The following is a 26,981-nucleotide window of genomic DNA, read 5'->3' on the forward strand; positions in this document are numbered from 1 at the left end:
GCTCATGCATCTGGTCAGGATGTCTCCTAGACACCTCCCTGGTGAGGTGTTCTGGGAATGTCCCACCGGGAGGAAATAGATAATTGTTTTTATGTTGGCCATTTGTTGAGAAAGAAATTATTAGATTACACAATTATAACGAGATGTTCTTTATCATAAGTTTAGTCTTTTAGAGAACAGCTAAGCACAGTATGACTAATGATTGGACTTGCATGCCTGTGGAAGATGAAAAGAAAATGCACTTTCAGAAGTAGCTGTAATTCTTAGCATATTAAAACAGGAAAGTAGCCTGGTTAAGATTTTGTTATTGATGTAAATAGGCATTATTTTCTGTTTGCTTCATTAAAAAGCCGGACTTTGAGTTAACTCAAGGTTCTCTGCAGGAACAACCCTTCTTTTGTCTTTCTAGGATCTCATTGGATTTCTTTTCTTTACGTGTTTATGTGTTCTTTATGTGTGTTCCCTGTTAGGAAACAGTTTCCCAGAAAATTCCAGTTATTAGGACTGATTGGAACAGTTATCGTATGCATCTCTAATTTGCTCTGCACTTTCTCTTGTTAAGTGCAAAGTGACCGCCCCTGCTGTCATGTGCAGTATACTAAATAGGCTCCAGATGTCCTCTTCCACCACAGATCTCAAACCTTTGAAATAACTATTTCCAGCTTTACTTGTGAATTTTTTTTTTTTTTTTTTTTTTTTTTTTTTTGTAGAAAGGGTGGATAAACATTTGAATGGCAGGAGCTGGCATTTTGATTAAATAAGATTGTAGTTTCATCTATTTTATTTTTTTTTCTCTCTCGTCTTTTATTCCTCTTTTGGACAAAAGGCTCTTATCCCGAATTACTGAGCTAATCTGTTCACTGAAGTTTATAGAGCAATGGTGTAATCAGAGAATGAAGTGATTTAATCAATTAACCATAACTGTAGCTTTAGAAAGCACACCCACTCTGCCACATGCGTCTGGCTCAAGTGTCCAACCTCCGCTGTAGAGGATTTTAGGCACACCTACTTGAAGCGGGGATCTAAACTGTCTTTACTTTCACTGCTAACAGAAGATCGGCTGTGAGAGGAAAATGATTTTCATGGATATACTTTCTCACCCTTTTTGGGCCATTTCAACGGCGCTGCTGGCTCTTGTTGTGCGCTTACAGCGGAGAGCCCTCTGGGATCCAAAAGCGTGCGCGGTGCGGCTCACAGGGAAGACTGCGATTGTGACAGGAGCCAATACAGGTTGTAATCTCTTAATTCAGGTCTGCAACGCTTATACATCCAAATCTGAAAAAAAAATGTCAGTTGTGTCACCTGTTTGTTGAAGAGTTGTGATCTTCTGAAGCCCACTTTCAGGCGACCGTTTTAAATTAACATATTGAATGTGGGCCAGTAACAAGACGGATATTTTATATTTTGCGAACCTGATTATTGTTAAGGCTCCTATGATTAATGTTTTATAGTCCTTTTTTATGTTGGGGTGGCAGAATGAGGGAGCACCAAGATAAGACGATTTCCCAATTAATCTTTTCAGGGTTGTGTAACTAACAGCAGTAGCTTTAGCCACCAGCCTGGTTGCTGCAGACTAAAATATACTCCTTGATGAGTTGATGAAAGCTGTGTGGTAGGGACTGTTTTGTCTATAATTTAAAATTCAAGGGCACAAGTTAAATATTTCCAGTGAAGGCGACCTCTGTGGGCTGGTTCCTGATGTCAAAAGATCCTCAATATATCATTTCCTCACAGCAGCGTCAAACCAGATGTTTAATATTCAGTTTAAGAGACACATAGGTGTGTGTGTGTGTGTGAGAGAGAGAGAGAGAGAGAGAGAGAGAGAGATTAGGATCAGGTGTGTGTTTTTAAAATTGTTAGTTGTGTGTTTTTATGTAGAGTGCTTTGTGCTACTTACTGAATGAAAAGTGCTTTATAAATGATTTGATTTGACTTTATTTTTTTCAGCAGCAGCGGTTTGATGGAATTTTTCCTCAGAAAGGTCCTCAGGACAATTTGGAGCTGTCTTCCGGAGTTTATCACAGCTGTGATCTATACACCACTAAAACAACAGCTTATAAAATATTCCACTTAGTGAAGTTTTACACTGGGACATTTGTGTAATGGAGCTCCTAGAGTAGCATTCAGTATTCAAATCTACAGATCTATGTTTGTTCATAGAAAGAAAGTGGGATTAGCAGCTACAGAAAGTGGGAAAACACTGTGGCATTGAGAGGCTTCATGTTCACTGTGTTTCATGTGGTTTCTGGTCATTTGGCATTAGAAGCATTTTAATTTATTCAAGTTCTTTTTTGAAAAATCTTCCATTTATTTGTTTAAGCTCATAAAGTTATCAGATGTTAAACATCTCTGAGGAAACCTCAGGGCAAATAGCACCGCAGCAAGATAGTATGTGGAATCAGTTGTATGGTTTTTATTGGGTAATTTGAAAAATGGTAGTTATTCATTAAACTGGTTGTGGGACTTTTGGTTGGGTTCATTCTAACTAAACTGTTTTGCTTTAAAAATTCATTAAAACATCTTCTTACACCCACACACTATCAGTGCCGCTGGTTTTTTGTTTAAATCTTTTACACCGAAGAACATTAAATGCTTTCCATTCGCTTTTTTACACTGCGATGATTTAACCCCCCCCCCATGAATAAATTCACACAATCCTCCTACCAGCAGCATTTCCCTGCATTTCTGCCATTCCTCTTGCTTGAAACACATTTATGCCTTGTCTGTTGGGCAGTTATTAAAAGCAGAGGACAAGAGAGGAAGAAAGGGCAATTTTAGTTGCAAGCAGAACAACCTCGGAAAAACCTGGAAGCCAGATGACCTCACATTTATTTTTAGAACTCTATCCTTCCTCCCATTCAAACAGAGTTCCACCTGAGATCAGCATGTTTCACAGGGAAGCCTGAATAACTTTTCTTGGAAACTTGTAAAACTTTGAGTTGTAATTGTAAAACATTTTGCCGTCATATCAGCTTATAAATAGACAATTACTGTGTAATAACCTTTATTGTGGACGGACATCTTTGTGTAATGAATTAATCTCAATGAAGGCCATGTTTTTTCCTGTCATGTTAGAATCTATGTTTTCATAACAAACTATACACATTTTCATCAGTAAATTAGCACAGTCATCATGTAGTGCTCTGCCTGGTATTATGGTTAAACTCTGTGTAGAGCCTGAACTTTTTATAAACAGTTTAAAGCAACAGATATCTGGCTTTAATCCATTTTACCTGAGGCTACTTTTTAAAAAGCCTTCAAGAACCCAGACTGGAAACACTGGAAAAACTTCAAACTGTCTAAAATTTTGTTTCTCAGCTTATGTGGACAATTGAAACATAAAATCATTAATGACCAACTTTGCGTTTGTAGCAAAACAAAACAAAAGATTATAATATTTCACATATCTTGTGAATGTTTAAGTGACATGTGCACCACTCTAGACTTGCAAAGACTCATAATGTATGTAACATTAAGTAAGAAAGGCTCAGTGCATGAAAAGTAGAAGCTTCCTCTGAGTTTTAGTTTCACATTTCTAAAGTTGTTCAGATCCAGTGGCCTCAGCTGCAGCAATGACTGCACAGGAAGTAACTACTTCAAAAATTGTGTCTCCTTCTGTGTTTATTTTAAGGCTTTACTTAGCCCACTTGGCACTCTAGGACTTATCTGACAACGGTACTGCAGTATTAAAGCAGTACCAGTAGTAAAGGTAAAGGTTCTCACCTTACACACAAAGTTGTTTGTCCATTCAGAGCCACCATAGTAAAAATATTGCTATAAATCTATAAATATGGCAGCTACCGTGTATGCGGACCCAAGCAAGTAGATATTAATGGCTCATTCTAAATAAAAAACAAAACAAAACATAAAAGTTATTTTTCTAAAGTGATTACATATCAAAAGGAATACAGTATATCTCTTAAAATAAAAAAAATGTTGTTTTTTTTGTCTGCACCTTTAATCTTCTGCATTTTATGGGACTGAAAAAGTTATTAGGGTCCGAGCCATACGAAGTATGGAAGGACCCTATTGTTCCTGAAATGTTTAGTCTCCTCCTCCTCCTTCTAAGCATTTTGAGCCCAAATATGACCCCCTAAACACCCATGAAAAGTTGTGAAATTTGGCACACACGTCAAGCCCCGCGTAACTCGGATATTATAAGGTCCGCATACACTTCAATACAAAATTGGCTCAACAGCGCCACCTAGAAAAAAATAAATTCCCCAAATGAATGGGGTCCCGAAAGTCTACTTCGACGTAGGAAGACGAAACTCGGCACACACGTCTAACACGCCAAGCTGAGCAAAAAAGTCAATCGAACACCTGTTGCCATGGCAACGGCGTGCCCGCCATCTTGGCGTGTGCGGCCATTTTTTGGCCATTTTTTGCACTTTACACACATCGCATTTGAACGAACTAGTCTGAGGGGATTCGTGCGATTGACTCCAAAGTTGGTGGGAAGCTTCCTGACAAGTTGGGGACCAAACGCTCCTCAAATCTTTCTAATAGCAGAAAGCGTGTTACCGTGGCAACCGACGGAAAAACGCCTTCTCGCCATGAAACAATGTTTGCTCATATCTCCATAGAAATAGATGGGATCTGCACCAAAGTTCACAGTATTCATACGTGTCACACCCTAAGTCCAGCAAAGAAGTCAATCAAACACCTGTTGCCATGGCAACGGGGTGGCCGCCATCTTGGATTTCACTGCCATTTAAACGAACTAGTCTGAGGGGATTCGTGCGACTGACTCCAAACTTGGTGGGAAGCATCCTGACAAGTTGGGGACCAAACGCTCCTCAAATCTTTCTAATAGGAAAAACCGTGTTACCGTGGCAACAGACGGAAAAAAGCCTTCTCGCCATGAAACACGGTTGCTCATATCTCCATAGGAATACATTGGAACTGCACCAAACTTGACAGGATTCATACACGTTGGGTCCCTAACGCATTACACCACCTTTTGTCATGGCAACATAGCATGTTAGCTAGCAGAATTAGCATGCAAGCAAAAAATGCTAACTTGGTATTTCAACATTTCAGATTATCAGCTGCGTGTTTTACCATGTTACCTACCATGTTACCAGGCTACCTACCATGCTAGGAAAAGGTGTATGAGACGGGTGGCGGGGTCCAGGACGCTCGGACCCGATGGATGCCGCTTGCGGCTTTAATTGTTGTTGTTTGCTGCAACTAAATTCTGGCCCATGCTTCATGTTTGCAAATGACTGGCCAGTTTGAGGTACTTTGTTCCAGAATTAATCTAGATAAAGAAGAAAAGAATTCAAAGCCTAGAATATTTGTTTTTGGTAGCCCTATCTCAGCGTGCTGTAACAGATTTTATTCAACAACATAAACAGATGCAGCAATAAACAGCAGTCAGGCCTTTACTGACTTCTGTCGTGTTACCTCAGGACATCAAACAGAGCTGAGAAAAGTTTCTGTTCTTTTTCATTTAATTTTATTTACTCTAGGAAAAATGTGCATTTGTATTCCCTCCTTATCAAAAACTCACTTGTTGACTTTTCTCTGCTGTTTCACATCAAGGAGTTAACTAAATTTTGCTTTCCTCTTCCCTGCAAGGCATTGGGAAGTTCATCGCCCTGGACTTTGCACGCCGTGGGGCCCGTGTTATCCTGGCATGCAGAAGCGAGTCCCGGGGGACAGCAGCAGTAAATGAAATCAGGCAAATTACAGGAAACACAGACGTCCATCTGCGCCTGGTTGATCTCTCCTCTATGAAATCTGTCAGAGACTTTGCAAAGAGAATACTTGAGGAAGAAACAGCTCTCCATATCCTCGTTAACAATGCAGCAGTATCAGGTGACACATGGCCCAAGGACCAACATGGTTCCACTGCTGATTTGTATTTGGGAAACCAGAAGTACTAAAACTCAGAAACATATATAACAATATACTTCAGTTACACAATTAACCACAAGCAGTGTTTATTCATGTGGAATTTGGCAATCAGACCTTTGTTATGTGGACTTTAACCAAAAGCAGCCATAAACCAAAGCAAGCTAGTTAAGCATCCCATCAGTTAGAAAAGTCAGTGTGAGGAAAAGAATTGTGAAATAATAGAACATCATGAACCCCAGAGAAAGAACATCCTGCTCAGTATTTGCTACACATAAGAAAGCAATTATATGCAGCCTGACATACTGACACACTGCTTATAAGTTTAGTAAATCTATTCTCAGACAGAGCAAGCATTCTGCATGACAGAAAGATTCGCTGCCTGCATGTTCTCTGCTGGTGACAATGAGGAAGCGCAGCTCTGTGTCTTTACAATTAGGTTGCTGGAACACAGCATTAAAGTATGTTTCCAGGAAATGATTTTATCAGTATCCTAGCAGATGTCAACAAAATAGCTGAGTGTGTGAGTGGTTTGACGTTCATGTGGTTAAAGATTCAAATGCAATTGTAGTAATTTGTGTACACATTTTTTACATCTAATTATGCCACCAGGTTTGCCAAAGCAAATCACCAAAGATGGGTTTGAGGCTTCTTTTGCCACCAACCATCTGGGACCATTTCTGCTCACCAACCTGTTGCTGGGTAAGACTGTCAGCTGTCACTGACATGCTCAACACCTTACTTTTTCTGTTGCATTTCTTTGCATCCCTCTTTCCGTTCCTCAGTTTATTCTTGTTTCATTCCAGACCTGTTGAAGCGCTCTGCTCCAGCCCGGATCGTCACCGTCAGCTCAGTCAACCACAAGAGGGGAGAAGTAGACTTCTCTCACTTTCATGGCAAGAACCTTGTTCATTACATGGATCAAGTCTACAACCACACAAAGCTACATAATATCATCTGTACCAATGAGCTGTCACGCAGGCTACGGGAGACAGGTGAGCCAAAGCTGAGTTCATCATTTTGTAAGTATCAAAGCAAATATAAAGTAGTGAGACTACCTGAATGGGAAAGTTATAGCTGGAATTCCCATATTTTTTCAAACAAACTGGTACCAGCTGCGCAGATCAGTCAGAAATGCATTCTTTGCTGTTATGAGAACAACCACTTTTCTTAATTCATGATTACATTTTATTTAAATGTCTGTTTAGCGTTGTATTTGCGTAACAGTGTTTAACAAGGGGAATTGACTTAAATAGGGAGTAAAATTGATGCAGCAAAACCAGCTTCTTTCTACATGGTAAAAACCCAGTGTCTACATTATCAGCTTTCTTATGTGGGGAATTTCTATGAGGCCAGATCAGTCTCAATAAGAATGAACTCACGCCAGGTGTTTCACAAATGCACACGCTCTGGTTTGTATTCGTATTTCAGAATCGGAAATGCACACGCTCTGGTTTGTATTCGTATTTCAGAATCGGAAATGCACACGCTCTGGTTTGTATTCGTATTTCAGAATCGGAAATGCACACGCTCTGGTTTGTATTCGTATTTCAGAATCGGAAATGCACACGCTCTGGTTTGCATTCGTATTTCACAATCGGAAATGCACACAATCTGTTTCACAAATGCACACGCTCTGGTTCACAAATATAATTTTGAGGCACACTTGTAAGATTATACGAATTGCTGAACGTGCATTTACGAACTGCTTCTCATTTGTGAACATCTCTGCATTCGTGAGAGAATTCTCTGCGGTGGATTTTGAGACTCCCCTGACGCCGCAGTGTAACGAATCTCACCATTGGTTGACTAATCTGTCAATCAAATTTCCGAGTGTGATTGACAGATTCATCAGTCAATCAGTTAATTCGATAACATTACATGATCTACAACGAGGGAATGTAAGATAAATGTGTTACTTACAGGTTGTGATTGTTGCGTCTCCTCCATGTCTGCCCGCTAGTTGGACTTTAACTACCATGCTCAAATAGCAGTATTAGCTCTGCGACAGGTCTAAAAGTGTGGAGAAAATGTAAGGAGCAGTATGATTGGCTGAATGCAAACACACCTGATTGACCGATGAATCTGTCAATCACACTCGGAAATTTGATTGACAGATTAGTCAACCAATGGTGACATTCGTTACACTGCGGCGTCAGGGGAGTCTCAAAATCCACCGCAGAGAATTCGTAAATGCACGTTCAGCAATTCGTATAATCTTACAAGTGTGCCTCAAAATTATATTTGTGAACCACAGCGTGTGCATTTGTGAAACAGATTGTGTGCATTTCCGATTCTGAAATACGAATGCAAACCAGATTGTGTGCATTTCCGATTCTGAAATACGAATACAAACCAGAGCGTGTGCATTTGTGAAACACCTGGCGTGAGTTCATTCTTATTGAGACTGATCTGGCCTCATAAATTTCAGTCACCAGGAACAAGTTAATCTTTGCATCTCTTTGGTTGTCAGTTTCAAAGTGCAATCAAACCTTCGGAGTGATTCAATAGCACAGATTTTTCAGTCATTTGAATGCAGTGGGCATTTAGCTCATGTGAAAGACATTAAAGCCTGAAGCAAAACACTGCAGCAGAAGCTAAAACTTTCTCTGTGCAAATTTGAAAGCTGGACAAAATCCTGCACTTTAAGATTTCTTACTTAGATGTGTACCCTTCTTGAACATTAACATATGTGTCTGTGTTTTCTTCTCCTCATGTACTCATAGGTGTCACCGCCAACTCTGTGCACCCTGGTGTTGTCATGACAGAAGTGATGAGACACTATCCATTCTGGATCCGTTATCCTTTTAACCTCATTGGATTTTTCTTTTTCAAGGTAAGCAAATAGTTGTATTTTACTGTAGAGCCACCGTCCATTCACTTTCCCAAATATATCAACAACATTGCTAGGGTGTTGTGTAAGAATCTCTTCTTCTTAACCAACCAATGCCTTCAAACCAACAACATTAAACTTTAATAAAATATTTCCCTTAACTGTGAGAAGCTGGATTTGCTTTGGGATGAATACACATAAAGGCTAGTTGTTCCACTGAGACATTTAACCATCTACCATAGTTTGTCCAAATTTAGATCAAAAGTTAGATTGTTTGTATATAGTCTTTCCCATAACCGTCTGCTGAGATACTGAATCCACTGCAAAATATGTTACTGTTTCATGCCTGCGCTCAAAATGAATGGTTAATGAAACTCAGCTTGAGTCTTGCTTGAGTTACAAGACAAGCAAGCAAGATGTAAGCTATCTGGAAAAAAATCAAGTTCAAGGTCAGCAGGCAGTAATTTAAGATAAGCAAAACAAGCAGGACTATGGTGGTAAAACCTCAAACCTCAAACAAAGATTGTTATTTATACCAAGAAAACAGGAGAAAATTGGTTGCAGGTTAGCAGAAAAATAGGAGATCGTTTCATTCATTTAATTTCATTCAAGGATACAAATTACTTTGTATTCATCTAAATCAGTGGTTGCTAAAAATCTGCTTTTCTCACGACATACAGCAAAATTTCTATTTTTAAAATAGCACCTGTAATAACGTTGTTTCTGGACACCCACTGATAAAAATTCTAAATGTAGTGCTTGAAAACCATCAGAAACTTAATAAATAAGGAAAATGTTGGGGTTTTTTTTGTGGATTCAGTTCACTGCTGTAACAAAGCCCACACATGCCCCAAATCCACCGAGATAATGCCAAATTCTGATTTTAAAACAGAATGAGTAATAACTTGATATTTATCTACTAATGCATTAAAAATGTATGTGTTAGTTTCACAGATTAATCCCTTTGCATTAACACATCAATCTTGACAGCCTTAATAAAAATCCCAAATTTATTTGATGAATGTAGTTTTCTTTTCTATTCTTTTTTTTTTTTCTTTTTCTTTTCTTTTTTTTTCTTACAATGATCTGAAATGATCTTGGGACCCACAGTTTGGGAAATACCGATGTAAATAACTAATCCATTAACTAAATAAATCTATTAGAAAAAAATATATAGGGACAAGAGGGTGAGAATAAACAATCACTCAGTCTGAAAACCAGTGTACTTTTTTTGTTATTTTTTTGTTTTGTGTTTTTACTTTTTTGCTTCTTTTTAATTTTTTTTGTCAAACTTTAATCAGTCAGTTGCACATTAAAATGTCACCACTAGAGACAGATTTAATTTTTTATAGGCCATTATATGTCCCCTCTGATGAAAAAAAGACCAAAGTTCACATGGAAAAAAAACAAAAAACGAATGTACACAATGAGTGAAGCTACATCCATATATAATAAAGGCAAAGGCAAATTTATTTATATAGCACATTTCATATAAAAGACAAAATGAAAATTTTAAATAAATAAATAAATAAAAACAGAAAGAAAAAGCTGAGATAACATAGATAAAATGCAAGAAATAAAGTTCCAGTGTGGAGAAAGACAATATTAAAACATGATCAAGTTTAAAAATTCCAGCTTAAAAGAACCAGATGCAGATTTGGACTCTAAATAAAAAGTAGTGAAATGCAGCAGAGAACAGGTGCGTCTTTAACCTGGATTTAAATAAACTGAGTGTTTCAGCTGATCTGAGGCTTTCTGGGAATTTGCTCCAGACATGTAGAGCATAGAAGCTGAATGCAGCTTCTCCATGTCTGGTTCTGACTCTGGGAACTGATAAGAAATTGGAACCAAATAATCTGAATGTTCTAGCAGGTTCATACTGGGTCAAGAGGTCACTGATGTATTTTGGTCCTAAACCATTCAGAGCTTTATAGACCAGCAGCAGAACTTTAAAGTCTATCCTCTGAGGAACAGGCAGCCAGTGTAAAGACCTCAGAGCTGGACTGATGTGGTCCACTCTCTTGGTTTTAGTGAGGACTCGAGCAGCAGAGTTCTGAATAAGCTGCAGGTGTAAAACTGTAAAACCTGTAAAAACACTGTTAAAATAATCAAGCCGACTAAAGATGAAAACAGGACTAGTTTTTCCAGGTTCTGCTGAGTCATCAGATCTTTTACCCTTGATACATTCTTAAGGTGATAGTAGGCTTATTTTGTAATTCCTTTAATGTGTTTTTCAAAGTTAAGGTCTGAGTCCATCAATACACCCAGATTTCTGGCCTGGTTTGTGGTTTTTAGGTGTATAGACTGAAGCTCTGTGGTGACCTTTAATCATTTCTCTTTCGCGCCAAAGACAATCACCTCAGTTTTGTTTTTGTTTAGCTGAAGAAAGTTTAGACACATCCAGTCATTAATCTCCTCAACGCATTTACTAAGAGCCTGTCTGGGGCCTCGGTCTCCTGGTGACATTGTAATATATATCTGTGTGTCATCTGCGTAGCTATGGTAACTAATTTTGTTTTTCCTCATGACCTGTGCCAGTGGGAGCATGTAGATGTTAAACAGAAGAGGCCCCAGGATGGAACCTTGGGGATCTCCACATGTAATTCTTGTCTGCTCAGATGTAAAATTACCTATTGACACAAAGTACTTTCTATTCTCTAAATAAGATTTAAACCAGTGTAGTGCAGTACCAGAGAGGCCCACCAAGTTCTCCAGTCTTTTAAGTAATATCTTGTGGTCAACTATATCAAATGCAGCACTGAGGTCCAGTAAGACGGACATTTTTTCATCGTCTTTATTCAAACATATGTCATTAATGACTTTGGTCAGAGCATCTTGGTGCTGTGGTGCCGTCTAAAACCTGACTGGAAGACATCGTAGCAGTTGTTTTGTGTTAAAAAGTTATTTAGATGAAAAATGGCTTTTTTTATTATCTTACTTAGAAAAGGAAGATTGGCCTGTAGTTGCTCATTTGTGTCTTGTCTAGATTGTCCCTTTTAAACAGAGGCTTAATTACAGCTGTTTTTAGAAGCTCTGGGAAGGCGCCTGAAATTAAAGACAAGTTCACAATCAGAGTCTTTGAGACCTTTTTGAAGAAACCTGTGAGCAGGATGTCCATGCAGCAAGAGCAGGAGTTCAGCTGACGTAAGATGTCGCCCAGATCTTTGCTGTTAGTGGGATTAAACTGTGTCATGGTGTTTAAACTGGTTTTCAATGGACACAGTATGTCTGTTGAACCTGCTTTTGATTAACCAACTACTTGTCTGATATTCTGGATTTTTTCTGTGAAGAATTTAGCAAACTCATTGCAGGCCTTGGTGGAAATACAATTCATATCTAAAACAGGAGTGGCAATAATTATGCAGGTAGTTTATTCAGCATGTCATCTCAACCTTACATTTTGCCTCCTACATATAAACATAATGAGTGTGATTAAAATGAGTCCCAGTCCATTAATACAGAGTGAAGATCTTCAGAGTGAATTATGAGAGGCTGCAATTATTGTTCAAAATTATCTTCTTTTAAATTGTTTTAGATTAACAGCCACGGTAATAATTTAACATTTTCACCGGGTTGTCTTTGTTGATAAGTGAATAACAATATCAGAACTCACGGGTCTTTTTGTAGTTAATCTTTGAAAGTTGCTGTAATATGTGTGTGGCAGGATTCTCGTAGCAGCACGGCGGTCTTTTCATTGATCCCACCGTGTGTTTTAGTATTGGTATATGTGTTTGAAGTATTGGGAAAACACAAACCAGGTTTTGATGAAGGAATCAAACAAATGTCAAATGTGCAAACCAGATTTATAGAAAGAGGATGACAAGATGAAGTAATGCCACATGTTTCACAGCTCCTCAAGGGTGAAACATCAACATATGAACTATGCCTAGAGCTGCCAAAAAGAGAAATCCAAGGAGTTCTGTGTTTGTGTGTGTGTGTGTGTGTGTTTTTGTTCTTTTTTTTTTAATAGTTGTTTGGATTTGGTTCTGTACTTCAGTGGATTCTGTATGATTGAGTGTTTTTCTTGCTACATGATGACCTATTATCCAGAGACTGCATACTGGGGGTGCAACATTGATCTACATCGGTCTACAGCAGCGACCACCAACTCCAGTGCTGCAGATGAACATGTGGAATTGTTTCCATTCACTTTGTTTCACAATCACAATTTCTTATCTTAATTTGAAAATGCTGACATTCAAAGGTGCTGTATATTACAATTTATAGAGATGGATGGATGGATGGATGGATGGATGGATGGAATGAAGTATATTCTTTTTAAAGAACAGATTGTTTCTCTTTAAAACGCCCGATTGAGCTCAGGAATATAAGCATGTTGTTATATTCTAGTTGCTTATTGAGATTCTATACGAACGGACTTGTGTTAGGTCAGCTTGTGCTACTGGCACCTGAATCAGATTAAAGTGAAATCGTATTGGGGCAGATTCTGTAATTTTGTCTAACACCAGATTGTTATCCAATGAATCCTTGTGGAACTTACCCCACAAAGAAATTAATTCATTTTATAATGATTTTTCTTATAATCCACTTGCTTTAATGCCTAAACTTTTAGGGACTATGTATGGAAGGCACCATGACTCTGAGAGTCAGGGCTCCAGATAAGATATTTGCTCCTGAGAATACATTGCAATCTGGGCACACAACAAAATGAACCAGATTTATTTATTACATGTGTCTAAACCTGCTTTTTTTCTGATATCTTTCTGTAAAGGTATGTGCTTTACATATAAGGGCAGAGATTTCACAAACGTCCTTGCTGTATATTTGAACCCATCCTGGCCTTTAGTTGAGATTTTGTCTCATTCCCATTCTTCTCTCCATCTCAGTCTCCAGAGGAGGGTGCGATCAGCGCAATCTACTGTGCTGTGGCAGAAGAAATGGAGGGGGTAACTGGGAAATATTTTGACAGCGACTGCTCCCTGGTTCTTCCTGCCCCTTTAGCTCGAGACCCAGCCCTCGCGGTCAAGGACTTCGACATCTGTGAGAGACTGACATCAAAGCTGTGAAACAACAATCTGGCAACGCTTAATAAGAAGAAGTCAAAGCCCTCCCTGCTCTTGTTGACTGTGATAATCTGATCAAGTGTGAGGATCTTTCTTGAGATTTCAGGTGAAACGTTTTTAATAAACATATTTAAATAATTTGCTGGAAGCAATTCTGGAAAGTTTCGTTTTCTTTTCATCAAACTGTTGAGACACCAGATGCTGACACCACGTGGCCAACAATCTGATACACTCTCTCAGGAATTACAACAGAAGCTCCAAACAATGATTCAATCACTTTCCTTTATTGACTAATCCATTAAAATACAACAAAACATTTAAGCATTCAGTGCTTGTTCTGAACATTTTATACAGTGTTCATCCCCTCTTGCTCTCGGCTTCGCTATTTGGCTGCAGAGACAGAAAAAGATTATGGTCACCAAGTATTTCTCTGACAAAACCTTTATTTCCTGTCTGTTTCTACTCATCTTTATTTTAGAAATCAAGAAGTTAAAATGTGTTTTTTTTTTTTACTTATATCCATTTCAACTGTACCATGCACCAATTAAATACCTTTCTGATTGTCTTCTACTATTTCATGGATGAACTCTTCAAGCATTGGCGCCACATGATTCCGCTGTTTGGGTGAAAGACGGACGGCAATCTCCAGTGTTTTATCCTGGACACAAACATGCACAAAGCAAACGTCAGTGAGGCAAGTTTTGCTGCTGAAGCCTGGATGATGATGGTAGAGAGGGTGATATGGGCATGTGCTCTCACAGGATTTCCATTATGCTCCATTTGAGGAACTTGCTGAATGGCGACTTCTTCAAACTGACCGTCCTCTGATCGAGGCTCTATGTCTTTCTTACCTTCTCGCTCCTACAGTGCAGTCACACAAACACAGAAGAGACATGGAGCAAAGATTTTCTATTGTATCCATGTGAATGAACATTTGAGAATCAGATATTAGTTCGTGCTTTAGGGATAAATGTTTAATTTCCTGAGTTGCTGACAGTTTATAGGTGCTGAGGGGTCCTGCAAGCAAATATAAAACATTTTGACAATTGTGTGTTTCGGTTTATCATTTCTCTCTTGCTTTTGTCAATACAAAATTAAATAAACTCTTAAAACTATTGACAGTTCTTGATTAGCTGCATGCCTTTGCAGGTTTGCAAATAAGTGGAAAGATGTCATCAAGCTGAAGTCATTGTCATCAAATATCTTTTTGTGTCTGTAAAGCAATGAAACGACTTAAAAATGGGTCATTTTCTACTACATAAGACACAGAAAATGGCCAAGTTTTGCTTATTGAGAACCTGGAACCAAGTACAAAAAAGGGGACAGTGGATCAAACGGAGTGTTGTTCACAATATTTGGAAATTATATCTCCCAAAACTTTCATACAAGAAACTTCCATCATATTTTTAAACTGATCCAGAAAAGCTACAAGAAGATATGATGTGAAACAAAAACTGTTAAAATTTCCTTTAACAGCTCATGTTTAATTAAAGCCTAGAGCTGAGAGAAATCTTTTCTTTGAATTCTGATCAATGTGCCGATTAATTTCTGTTTGGGGGAGGAGGCTGAGCTTGTTGTCCCTTAACAAATTTAAATAAATACAATTTCCTCAAGCTTTTTCTAAAATTTCACCAAACAGTGGTCAAAACCCTGAAGATACTTATTTTACAATCAAGCAAAAGCAATTCATTCTAAAATTTCAATAGATATTATAGAAATTTGTTCTTAAATGTAAACCAGAAAAAAAAGCTGATTGATTTCTTTTGTAGCTGTGATAGCTAATCGGTGGGTTGACTGCTCCGGCACTACTTCTGCACACAAGCTGCTCACCTTCATCAGCATCATCTCCTTTGGGCTGAAGAATGTGATGTGTCCGTCTGTCCTCTCAGCCAGAAGCGCCAGCAGGCACGTCAGCACCACGCAACCGGCCACTGCTCCACGCATACTCATTCTGCCCTCTCCTACACACACATACACACATCAAACCAATTTTATTTATAAAGCACTTTTCATATAAAAAGTAGCACAAAGTGCTCTACATAAAAACACCCAAATACTAAAATAAAAAATAAAAAACACACCAGATAATAATCTCTCTCACATTCACTCATCCACACACACAACATGCATTTTACCCCCCCACCCTTCTTTCTGTTCATCTGAATATTATTATGGAAATAAACATCTGGCTTGATGCTGCTGTCACACCAGGAGCCAGCGCACTCAAGACCACCGAAGCCACCACCACTGGAAACCACACAGATCAGGACAGGCAGAGCCACCCAGTGGAGGGTGATCCCCACGGCAATGACCCTGCAGACGGAGCAGGCATAGCCCCCACCGTGAAGGATCTCCATGAGGAAAACACTGGAGTTAAAGATGTTAAACAATAAGACCAAATAAAAGCAACAGGTATCAAATATAAATAAAGGAGTTCATAAAAACAATGTGGATGAGTTATACAAAACAAGAACAACAGAAGGCTACATAAATAGGTGGAATTTAAAATAAGCAGGGAAGTATATATTTTAATAAGTAAAATCAATTTTAAAAAGTTATCAAATAAATAAATAAACAAACAAACAAATAAACTATTCATCTATAAACTAAGCTAAAAAGGTAGGTCTTAAGCCTCTCTTTAAAAACATCAGCAGTCTCAGCAGCCTTGAGGTTCTTTGCAGGATGTTCCACAGATGAGGGTCTTAATGATGGAACAAGGCCTCACCATAAGTTTTGCTTCTGACTTTAGGAACGACTAAACAGCCTCAGAGGACCTCAGGGTGCGCAAGGGCTCATAGTTTAACAGTAGGTCGGATAAATAAGAAGGCTCAAGACTATTCAGACATTTATAAACCACCAAAAGAAACTTAAAATCTATCCTGAAACACAATGCAGCCACTTTAAAACTGGTCCTCTGGTCCTCATCAGAACAAGTGCAGCTGGGTTCTGGAGTAATTGTAGGTTAGAAATAGACTTTTTGGGAAGACCAGAGAGCAGGGCCGCATGTATCAGCAGCTAGAGAGAGAAATGTTTTTAAGATTATAAAATCTTGTCTTTGTGACATTTCTGATATTTGGAATGAAATCCAGCTCAGAGTTAAAAAGAACCAGAAGGATTAAAATGAAGTAATTTTGCTAAAATGACCTCTCTTGTCTTCAGGACCGATGATTAAAACTTCAGTTTATACATGCGTATACACATTAGTGCCCTGTCCTTTCAGAGCAGAAGGTTCAGAGAGGTGTACAATAAAGTCTGTGGGGTACACAACCCCTGAGACCAGGTTCTTTACAGAACATAGTAGATGCTTTTCTTTTCTTTTTGTTTTTTAAATAGGGGGAAGATACGTGACAGTAAAAATAAGTCAATATTTGACATGAGGCGTAACTGATAATACCAAAGAGAAAGACTCAAAGGATCTAATGCTTATGCAAGAGACGGGTTGGCCAATAGATAAGAGACAGGGCCGGAGATAAGACAGAAAAGGGTTCCATGAGGCAGAACAGCAAACTTTTCCACAGAGAAGAGAGACAAGAAGCTGAAGTGAAGCAGCCATACTTACAACAGCAGCAACTCTGTGCACGAATGTGAGCGGATGGAGAGAGGATTTCAAAGACAAGGACGACAGGAGTAACACAACAGAGTGAGAGGGAAAGCCTGACAGGACAGCAGGAGAAGCAGAGCGGCAGAAGAAGCCATATCTCACTCACGTGCTGTCAGCCTTAGTCAGTTGCTTGAAGAAGTGTTTTTTTTAAGAAGAGCAGGGCTCCACTGGTCTGAGCATCAGCTTGCCCCTACTGCCTTTATATCAAGTCTTCTCCTGATCCCAAAGCTCTTTACTGTCCTCCCTCCCATCCGCTCCTCAACAAGCTCCTTCAAAGACTCTTCTCCATGTTCCTGGAAACACGGACATTACTCTGGAATCTTGTTTTTTTATTAGGGCAATAAGCTCACCATGCTGCTTTGATGTAGCTTTTGACAAGACTGATGAACACATTGATGAGTTACCCTGCAGTGTGTGGACAGTGATTGGTTCTGTCAGTATAGTCTGCTTGTGTTCTACATGCTGCAGTGTGCATTATCTGTCACTGTTCACAAAAACCAGCACACAAGAGGTTACTTAATCTCATTTATCCCTTTAAAGTAGTACCCAAGAAAAATTTGGGAGAAAATTCTATATTTTTTAACCTGAAGTCTTTCTTTTGGCCCTTTAAAAAAATGTTAGAAAAAAAAATGACTAAATAAATTTTTGTATATTTAATGTTCATTACTCTGTGATCTGTCAGAATTATTGGAGTGCAAAAGGGGTCCACCAAAGGGCAGAAGACAAGTCTCAGATTGAGTTCAGTAAGGTTTTCAGTAAACTTTTTACCATAAAATGATGCAAAAAGGTCTCAAAAATTGTCTGCACCAAATATGATACATACTGCATTAAAGGGTTATTAAACCTCATGTCATCTCACTTGGCAGCAAACAACATATTTGCACGATCATAGCTTGGCTGGAAGATGAATATACCCATATCAGAACACATTTTACAGAACACAAAGTGCTTTGCTCAGTCTGAACGAGACCTTCATTTGGATCACCGAGTTGAATACTAAAACACAGGCAGGAAACAATCTGTCCAAGGAGGTCACTCATAAATTTTCTGCTCTACGTTGTTATATAACACAAAGCAACATTTATGACCTGCCAATAAAAAGTGTTTGTGCACACAGAGATCCACATGCATCTGTTTCTTGGGAACTTTGTGACTCTAAAGGGCTTTATTGATGTTTTCCTAAATATGGCACTTAACTGTTTTCCTGTATGGTGGTGAAATATTATTGCAGCTTAGGTTTATGCTGTTTTCAGAATATTATGTGGAAGAAAGTTGTTAAAAATATCACCTCTGGTCAGTCAAGTACATGAGTGCAGCTTTAAACAGCTTCTACAGCACTTAATATAACTGCCACAGTGATGCATGAGCTCTTATTACATTTTTTCATCACCAATCACTTTAGATTTTTTTCATGCAGTGTAAGTAATGCTTCATTATAATTTAGATGTCCAAATCTTCTGAATGTAGACGTCTGTAATTTGTATAAATAGAAAAGAGAGGTGCATATATCAAAGGCTAAAAATGGACAGATTATAAGACAAAAAGGTCTCTGAGTACATTTTTGCCTCTATTTACAGTAGCTAGAAGTAGTAGTAGGTTTTGCCTGTTTTTCGGAGGGTGGTGTTTTGTCCTCATAGTTTCCATTGCTTTAAAATCGTCCCGTGTTTGTTTTCAGGCATTTTTGTGGTAAGTGTCTCTATATGTGTAGTGTGCTGGATGTACAGACATTACAAATAAAATGAATAAGTTTGAGACTGAGCAGATTGAACAGAAGATGGGACATTTGGTGATTTGGCAACAGATTTTTGCTGTGGTTTGGCAACTGATGTTTCTTAGTATATGTTTCTTTTATTAAAAATACTAACAATCATATATTAATATTTGCCTGTGATGTCATATATGTGTGTTAGGGATGGATTTATTGATACTCTGGAGTCAATACTTTAAAATATCTGCTAGTCAAAATATCAATTTGATTCTTTTTAATATTACAATACCTCTGTGTTAATACAGATTCAGAACATGCTATTTGTTTTCATTTTTCAGAGTTTTAGGTAATAAAATTATCATAAAACCAGTCATGTATACAGTGTCACATGATTATGGTAATCCATCAAATGTCATAATGTCATGATGATGCTGCTAATGTTAGTGATGTGTTAATATTTAAGATTTTGCTGGTGTAGGGTGCAGTTTCTTGTGCATTATGGTTTATTATTGTATATTTATTGTATTATCACATTTTGTTATATTCAATTTAAATAATATAAATAATCTTGTGTTTTTTTTTTTTTTATTTTATAAGCATTTCTCTCAAGTATTTTTGTCATGAGTTTCATTCATATTTCATGTTGCCATTGCAATTAATATATTATTGTCATGTCATGTAGTCATGTGATCTTTTAAAGGGGAAAAAGTATCGATGTAGATGAAAAAGTACCATAAAAGAATGGCACTATAATGAGAGAAAATTGCCCATTCTTATTATGTGCTCTTCAGCTTTTGAAACTAGGCACAGTGAGTTATCCAACTACAATCTCGCGGTGTTACAAAGATATCGCGGGATGTGGGTCATGTGGCAGTTTGCTGAACGCGACCACGTCTTTTTCATCGGGTGCGAAGCAGCAGAGCAGACACGCACAGTGTGCGGCTGCTGAAGTTTCTCAATCATGGTAAGTTAAGTAATCTTAACGATCTGTACCTAATTACAAACTTTTAATTAACTAATAAAATAGCAACCCCTTTTAAACTGCGGACGTTCTTAAAGAGAACAAATGCAAAAAAATTCAGTTTACTGTTGAAGGCCTTTTAAATACTAGAAGAGCATTTAGCTCCCTCCGTGGCTAACACTAGCAGCAGTGTCTGAAAGTTATTTGCATTTTAACTACTTAAAGATGTAACATGTAAGAGTTGGGGCAACTTTATTAGTCATATTTAAGTATTCATAGCAATGCTCAATATAAGCTTATATACAGAAATAGGTGGTAAGTTCTTTAGCTTTGCTGTTAGCACAAACTAGCAATTGTAGCTTGTTCATGTGGGCCCAAGTCACACGTGGGTTCTTGAAGACCACAACGTGGTTATGTGTACAGGGTTTATTAGTACATAAACATGTTGTAATTAGTTAGATAACGCATCAGTGTATATAATTTAAATACAACATTGCATGGTTGACCGAAAATTCCCCGAATAAGGATGTCTTGTACCTCACTGGTTACCACGTGCAGACTGGTAAATACTTCCGCTGTACAAAAAGCTTCGACGAAAATCTTCATTGGTTGTGCCAGCGATATTGTTTAATGTTAGTAGCTGTCTTGCCCTCTCTTCATCTTTGACATTCTGCCTTGTGCAGGTTTTGTTGCACGTGCTATTCGAGCATGCGGCGGGCTACGCGCTATTCGCCGTCAAAGAGGTGGAGGAGATCGGCATGCTGCTACCTCAGGTGGGTCTAGCCTCATTTCTCTGTGCTATACTTAATATTTTGTTTCAATTAGAGCAAAGATTACCAGCTGTGTGTGTTTTACAGGTCGAGGAGAGCGTGCTGAGCATTGGAAAGTTCAACAGCATGGTGAGCTTGGCTGCCTTCTTCCCCTTCAGGTCAGCCCAGGCTGCCCTGGAGAACATGAATGCCATTTCTGAAGGCAAGTGTTTTTATTTATTTATTTATTGTTACTTTTTTAAGATTTAACCACCCTCGGCTGTAATGATGTTTTCAAATCTGTCAATCCACTGAGTCAATGTGCTGACAGCTTAATGTTAACCCTGAACATCTGAGGGAAAAGGGTGCTCTGTAAACCCATGTTAAATGTGACTTCTGCTCTTTTCTTTTCCTTTTGGTTGAGATAATTTCTGTGTGGGTTAATCAATATATTGCATGATTTTCCATCAGCAATAAATTATATTTTTGTCTGCAGGGGTGGTTCATGCTGATCTCAAGTTGTTCCTGGAGACAAACCTCCCCCTATCTGGGAAAAAGAAGGCTGTGTTGGGGGTTTCTGATGCCAAGATTGGGGCCTCTTTACAAGAAGAATTTACTATTTCTATCCAGACTGGAGGTGTAGTGGCTGAAATAACCAGAGGTGAGGAAAAAATCTTTACCCTAATATATTTGAACAGGACAGAAGCATAATTCAGTCAGCATGTATTGCTCATTCTAGTTTATTGTAAATGTGGCCTGTTGTGATGTGCTCTTGTGATGCTGAAACTCATGAAGGTTCATACTGAAAATCTGAACAGCCACCAGATTATTAGTGTTCCTACACTGTTCCTCTTGACCCAAAACAAACCCTTTGTTTTGTCATGGCAGGTGTGCGTCTGCACTTCCACTCCCTGGTGAAGGGTCTGACTGCCCAGGCTGCCTCCAAGGCACAGCTGGGTCTTGGTCACAGCTACTCCAGAGCGAAAGTCAAGTTTAATGTCAACAGGGCAGACAACATGATCATCCAGTCAATTGCGCTGTTGGATCAGCTTGACAAAGACATTAATACTTTCTCCATGCGTGTTCGGTAAGATTCTGAAATCCTCATATGAAAGATGTTTTGCTCAAAACTAAGATTAAACTGAATTATTCAATGAATTTTATTTATTTTTGTTTTTCTGTCATAGCTAACATTTATTGAGTAAAAAAAAATAACACTATTACACTGGAAAGGTGTGATAGTGCCTTTGATGGCTAGGCATTTGTTTGCAAATAAGATATTCTTCTTGGAGCATCCTCCCAATGCTTACCGCAGGCAGTGCACCACAGAGTGCTGTCTGTATAGAAACGGGAGGAAGAGCAGCTTCTCCTAACATTTGTGCTCTGCCAGCTATAATCTGGCAAGGCATTCTTGTTGGGTGAGACATTATCTTATCCATTTAACCAGACATGATGTTGGTGTGTTTTATCATTACTGTGGTCTCCATCTCTTGCTGCCTGAATGACGCAGTGGCTTTTTAACTTTGTTAATGCCTTCTCTGTATTTTGTTTGTAGTGAATGGTATGGCTACCACTTCCCAGAGCTTATCAAAATTGTGTCAGATAACTCTATGTACTGCCGCCTGGCTCAGCTCATTGGCAACAGAAAGGAGCTGTCAGAGGAGAATCTGGAGAGCTTAGAAGAGGTGGTGATGGACGGTGCCAAGGCTCAGGCCATCTTGGAGGCGTCACGCTCCTCTATGGGTCAGTACACTACAATCTACTGTTTCTAGGTTTTCAGAGGAGGAAATAACCGATGTATGTTTAAAGAAGCAGTACCAGTGTGCTAGTTTGAAGCGCCTGTTTAAATGTGGTCTCCAAAGAGACTTGTTGGAGACTTGCATCAGGTTTACCCCTTTTTTGCCCACCCTGGACCAATAATCGTCCTTGGTGCCTAACACAGGGGGGTAGAGAAACTCTCTCATAAACCTGTAGTGAAGGCATCGATCCTCACTGCGGATCCTGTCGGGAGAAACAACCTCATAACGCTGCCGGTATAAGAGATGTTAGTATAAGTCTGCTTTTGCTCAAAGGCTGCTGGTTGTTTTTCTTACAGGTATGGATATTTCCCCCATTGACCTGATCAACATAGAGAGGTTCTCCAATCGTGTGGTGTCTCTGGCTGCCTACCGGCTGGAGCTGCAAGAGTACCTGCGTTCTAAGATGAGCCAGGTGGCACCAAACCTGGCAGCCTTAATTGGAGAAGTGGTAAGCACCCATTTTAAAATCTGTGTTTTACATGACACAGGACCAGTGATGTTATGCCAAAATCTGTCAATCCCCTGACCCCTGATGAGAAATGTATCCGGTGCTGATGGTCCTCATATTATTTGACTAGATCTGGTCTAAATTCAAAGCCATGTTTGTATAGGAACTTTTTATGGTACAAAACTGACTTTGTTCTTATTTTTTTTTTTTTTTTTTTTAAAGGTTGGAGCTCGTCTGATTTCTCATGCTGGAAGCTTAACCAACCTGGCCAAGTACCCCGCATCCACCGTCCAAATCCTGGGAGCAGAAAAGGCCCTGTTCAGGTACTGGGGCACCCCCTCCCTGCTGGGGAAAGATGTGGTTGCAGTGATGGCAGGGCTGGGCTGGAGCAGAGCAGGGTGACCAAAGAAGTCTTAAAGTCTTCTTTGGAGTGATCCCTCTCATCCTAATGCACCCCCATGGTCTGAGCATCCACTCACAGCACTGAGGTAGAAAATTGGAAAAGTACCAGAGTTTGATTTGAATGCTTGTTTTACCACATAAGAATCCAAACAGGATGATGGCTGTCAGATGTTGAACAAAGGATTTCAGTGTGGGTCTGCAACATTGTATTGGTTGTTAGATGCCTATTGTTGTGTTCACTGCAATGGACACCAGATAACGGATGTGCTTGCAGCTGCAGTTTTCCTAACTGTAATGTGTAGAAAAGTCCACTAGATGGTGCTGTTTGGTTGCTGGCATCAGATACATGAACCTATGGGCTGCAGCTTTTCTATAATGCTGCCTGAGCCTCAGTTTGAGTTTAGACTGCATTTCTATTGGTTAAGCTTTCTTGATCATTGCAAGTAATGAGGCCAGATGTTTAACTTTGAACTAATTTTGCTTCAACTACCTCAATGGTTCAGATTCTATGTGTTTCTAACTGGATAAAGTGCATTTCCCTGACTGTTTGTCCAGAAAGTTGTGTGGTGGTAAGTGGTTGTATTTTCTCACAGAGCCCTGAAGACACGTGGCAACACCCCAAAGTATGGTCTCATCTTTCACTCGACCTTTATTGGCCGTGCAGCTGCCAAGAATAAAGGCCGTATCTCCAGATATCTGGCAAACAAGTGCACCATCGCCTCGCGTATAGATTGTTTCTCCGGTGAGTGGCTGCCATGTTTGTTCACAGCTCTGGTGGCAAAACTGCAATGATGCTCCTATTTTTCGTCAACAGTATTCATCCTTCGGGTTGATGTTGAGAAGTAACTTACTGAGCAAAGCCACGTCTTTTGAAGCATTTTGTAACACCTATTGGCTTTTTGTTGACCTTTTTAGTTTAAATTTCTTACAGAGGTGCCCACGAGTGTGTTTGGTGACAAGCTGCGTGAACAGGTGGAGGAGCGACTGTCTTTCTACGAGACGGGCGAGGTACCTCGGAAAAATGTGGACGTCATGAAGGAGGCTGTAAAAGAGGTAAGCATACCTGTAAAGCTCATTTCCATATTTTAAATATGGGTTTAATCTGTTTTACTGCTGCAAGTGATGACAAGTCTTTCCCTGACATCCCAGTGAGGGTAAAAGCTGATTTAATGAGCCTGATGCAGCTTTACTGTCTGAGGGAAAACGTGATGGATTGATGCAGGTTTAGTTCCTCAGTCCGTTATTAGTCTGTTCTCATGCCTTTTTGTTCTTTTCAGGCTTCAGACGTTACAGCTGAGATCAAACGCAAACTAGAGAAGAAAGAAAAGAAACGCAAGAAGAAAGAGAAGAAGCTGCAGGAACTCGAAGCAAATGGAGAAACAAACGGTGAAGCTGAGGTAGGCTTTGATTTCAGTATCTGTCACGGCATGTTTTGATTTGAGGCATGACCCTCACGTGGTCCTTTCTCAGTGTACGACATGCTAAAATATCTAGACTCCGAACCATTGGCTAGTCCTAATCAATGGGCTTGATCACTGAAGAGAGTCACACATTTCAGCCACTTAAAGGATGATGTTCTAATGTCTTGTTAAAATGAGCAGGGTTGTTGGTTATTCTTTCCTGAATCTGCTTTTTCTTTGGCATGAAGGTTGAGAATGAAGAAGAGACAACAGCTCTGAAGAAGAAGAAAAAGAAGAAACAAGCAGCTGAGGAGATGGAGGTCCAGGAACAAGAGGCGGCTGCTGCAGAGAACGGGGCAGAGGAGATTTCAGCCAAGAAGAAGAAGAAACGAAAATCTGAGGTGGAGGAGGCCCCAGCAGAGGAAGCAACAGATAACGGAACAGAACAGACAGATACTCCAGCTAAGAAGAAAAAGAAAAATGCTGAGGCAGCAGAAGAAACTCCACAAACGGCTGTATCTGACAAGAAGAAGAAAAAGAAAAAGGCTGCAGATTAGAAACTGGGCAGAGACTGAATCTTTATTTGTGTACAGTTTTATTTTTACTTATCCAAGGCTAGTTTATGTTAGCTGCTTTATGTCTTACTGTCCTGCCACCTCAGAGTAGGTCAAATGGTTAATCCTTATAACTGTGCCTTGAAATCTGTTTAAATTTTGTAAATAAACTCTTGATGCATTAAGCTTTAATAAATATGCTTTCATCTTTTGAAGAGCTTTAAACATGATTTGGGATCCCAGGTAAGCTAAGAGGCTGTGGTCTGTAGTTGGAGCTACAAATCAAACTTGTATAAAGCATTTTTATGCATAAAGCAACATAATGGGCTTTACATAAAACAGTTCATGCATATTAAAAATGAAACTAGCCTTCAAACAAAGATGTATAAAGGCACATTGAAGACACCACAAGTATAAAGTCCCAGCAGGGTTTGTCTACAATTAACTTTCTGTACAAGAAAGAACTCAATTGTAAATTTATATTTACTCAGTCTTGCTGCCCCGGATCCATAAAGTTGGGATATTGTGTGAAATGGAAATAAAAACATTTGCATTTCTCAGAAATTAAAACTGGAGGAAAAACTCGATTTTTCACTTTCAGAAAAACAAGTCTTCCATCATCCACATCAGATGTGAATCTGGAGACAAGCAAGCAACATGGCTGAAACTACTTGATGCACATGAACTTCAAATTAGAAACGTACATAAATCTGTCCTAAAAGTTACTGCATGATCTCAGGAACCCTTCCATAATCATCTGTGAAACAGTTCAGAGTACCACCCACAAATTTATGTTAAACCACATGTGAATATGATCCAGAGGAACATTTTCTCAGAGCCAGAGCTCATTTAAAATGAACAATCCTGCAACTTGTAGATGCATCCATTCTCCAACACACCTGAAAAGGCTCATTACCTGCCCTCTGCAGAGCTGAGTGATGTGGGTGAGGGCATTTAGCCAGCTCTTACATCTCTGCCTTACATCTTTTAGCAAGATGATGCTAAACTACATTAGAAAATGGATGCTGAACTGGCTTGTTGGCAGTTCAGACTTTTTACCATGTAAAATAGAAGACTGGGATCATCTCTCACAGGTTCAGCAGCTGGTCTGTTTCCAGATTTTTACAGGCAGCGGTTATAAGAAGAGATGCTATACAGCTTTTTCCTGAAATAAAAACTTAGTTGTCAGTGTCCTAATTGTTTTTGGAATTTAGGTTGTACAACTTTGAGGCTTAAACTTACCTTCAAGATGCCTTAAGTTCATCTTTTTGTAATAAAAATGACTCAAGTGCATCTAAGAACTTTTGAATATGGCTGTTCTAATAATGTCTCAGCAAACTGATGAATTGAGCATTGCAAGGTTACATCAGTTAGATCTTTCTATTAGTTACACAGCTGAATGTGGTCCTTAGCCAGAGTGGATGTCGAGCCTCCTTAGCATGCAACGATTATCAGTCCTGAACATGACGGCTTTTCTGTTGACATCTAAAAAAATCCAACTTTCTAACACATTATTTCAAGGAAGGCCTTATTCATTTGAAAAAAATCTAACTTTGTAAGATATTATTGCCTCAAGTGTCCTTCACTTTTAAATCTGAGGTGCCATTTAAATGTAATACTTGAGTATAAAACTGCATGTAAAG

The 26,981-nt window shown here is 39.0% G+C and overlaps 3 protein-coding genes and 3 non-coding genes across 7 annotated transcripts; 5 read left to right on the plus strand and 1 right to left on the minus strand.

Moving 5' to 3' along the window:
• Positions 1 to 944: 944 nt before the first annotated feature.
• On the plus strand, positions 945 to 13,854 carry zgc:64106 (uncharacterized protein LOC393348 homolog). Its single transcript, XM_041980301.1, has 6 exons — positions 945 to 1,230; positions 5,584 to 5,823; positions 6,472 to 6,561; positions 6,666 to 6,854; positions 8,586 to 8,695; positions 13,540 to 13,854. Exons 1-6 carry the CDS (start codon positions 1,074 to 1,076, stop codon positions 13,717 to 13,719), a joined length of 966 nt encoding a protein of 321 aa, XP_041836235.1. The 5' UTR covers positions 945 to 1,073; the 3' UTR covers positions 13,720 to 13,854.
• Positions 13,855 to 14,014: 160 nt separating this feature from the next.
• Positions 14,015 to 17,506, minus strand: mlnl (motilin-like). Of its 2 annotated transcripts, none has more exons than XM_041980303.1 (5): positions 17,424 to 17,506; positions 15,547 to 15,677; positions 14,476 to 14,577; positions 14,269 to 14,374; positions 14,015 to 14,106 (listed from the first exon to the last, which is right to left on the minus strand). In XM_041980303.1, the coding sequence occupies exons 2-5, from the start codon at positions 15,664 to 15,666 to the stop codon at positions 14,099 to 14,101; spliced, it is 336 nt and encodes a 111-aa protein (XP_041836237.1). In that variant the 5' UTR covers positions 15,667 to 15,677; positions 17,424 to 17,506; the 3' UTR covers positions 14,015 to 14,098. The 2 variants fall into 2 exon arrangements, with proteins under 2 accessions (XP_041836237.1, XP_041836236.1); XM_041980302.1 differs by lacking the exon at positions 17,424 to 17,506 and adding an exon at positions 17,276 to 17,326.
• A 2,387-nt stretch (positions 17,507 to 19,893) lies between these two features.
• nop56 (NOP56 ribonucleoprotein homolog) lies at positions 19,894 to 25,523 on the plus strand. Its single transcript, XM_041980757.1, has 12 exons — positions 19,894 to 19,989; positions 20,670 to 20,759; positions 20,844 to 20,958; positions 21,232 to 21,396; positions 21,624 to 21,822; positions 22,291 to 22,478; positions 22,831 to 22,982; positions 23,205 to 23,305; positions 23,978 to 24,126; positions 24,316 to 24,437; positions 24,662 to 24,781; positions 25,033 to 25,523. The coding sequence occupies exons 1-12, from the start codon at positions 19,987 to 19,989 to the stop codon at positions 25,339 to 25,341; spliced, it is 1,713 nt and encodes a 570-aa protein (XP_041836691.1). The 5' UTR covers positions 19,894 to 19,986; the 3' UTR covers positions 25,342 to 25,523.
• LOC121637597 lies at positions 22,029 to 22,164 on the plus strand. The gene has a single exon (XR_006009903.1). It is a non-coding gene; the product is annotated as a small nucleolar RNA SNORA51 (small nucleolar RNA).
• Positions 22,624 to 22,754, plus strand: LOC121637600. Its single transcript, XR_006009906.1, has one exon. It is a non-coding gene; the product is annotated as a small nucleolar RNA SNORA26 (small nucleolar RNA).
• On the plus strand, positions 24,499 to 24,566 carry LOC121637596. Its single transcript, XR_006009902.1, has one exon. It is a non-coding gene; the product is annotated as a small nucleolar RNA SNORD57 (small nucleolar RNA).
• Positions 25,524 to 26,981: the final 1,458 nt, after the last annotated feature.

This window comes from Melanotaenia boesemani, chromosome 3 (genome assembly GCF_017639745.1).
Source record: "Melanotaenia boesemani isolate fMelBoe1 chromosome 3, fMelBoe1.pri, whole genome shotgun sequence".
NCBI classification, from domain to species: domain Eukaryota; kingdom Metazoa; phylum Chordata; class Actinopteri; order Atheriniformes; family Melanotaeniidae; genus Melanotaenia; species Melanotaenia boesemani.

Coding starts and splice junctions, on each gene's coding strand:
- mlnl (XM_041980303.1), bottom strand. CDS start 15,666: ATGAGTATGCGTGGAGCAGTGGCCGGTTGCGTGGTGCTGACGTGCCTG. Junction 14,578..15,546: donor AGGAGATGATGCTGATGAAG/GTGAGCAGCTTG, acceptor ACTGCACTGTAG/GAGCGAGAAGGTAAGAAAGA. Junction 14,375..14,475: donor TGGAGCATAATGGAAATCCT/GTGAGAGCACAT, acceptor GTTTGTGTCCAG/GATAAAACACTGGAGATTGC.
- zgc:64106 (XM_041980301.1), top strand. CDS start 1,074: ATGATTTTCATGGATATACTTTCTCACCCTTTTTGGGCCATTTCAACG. Junction 5,824..6,471: donor TAACAATGCAGCAGTATCAG/GTGACACATGGC, acceptor TTATGCCACCAG/GTTTGCCAAAGCAAATCACC. Junction 8,696..13,539: donor TTGGATTTTTCTTTTTCAAG/GTAAGCAAATAG, acceptor TCTCCATCTCAG/TCTCCAGAGGAGGGTGCGAT.
- nop56 (XM_041980757.1), top strand. Junction 24,127..24,315: donor GCGTATAGATTGTTTCTCCG/GTGAGTGGCTGC, acceptor AATTTCTTACAG/AGGTGCCCACGAGTGTGTTT. Junction 24,782..25,032: donor AAACAAACGGTGAAGCTGAG/GTAGGCTTTGAT, acceptor TTTGGCATGAAG/GTTGAGAATGAAGAAGAGAC.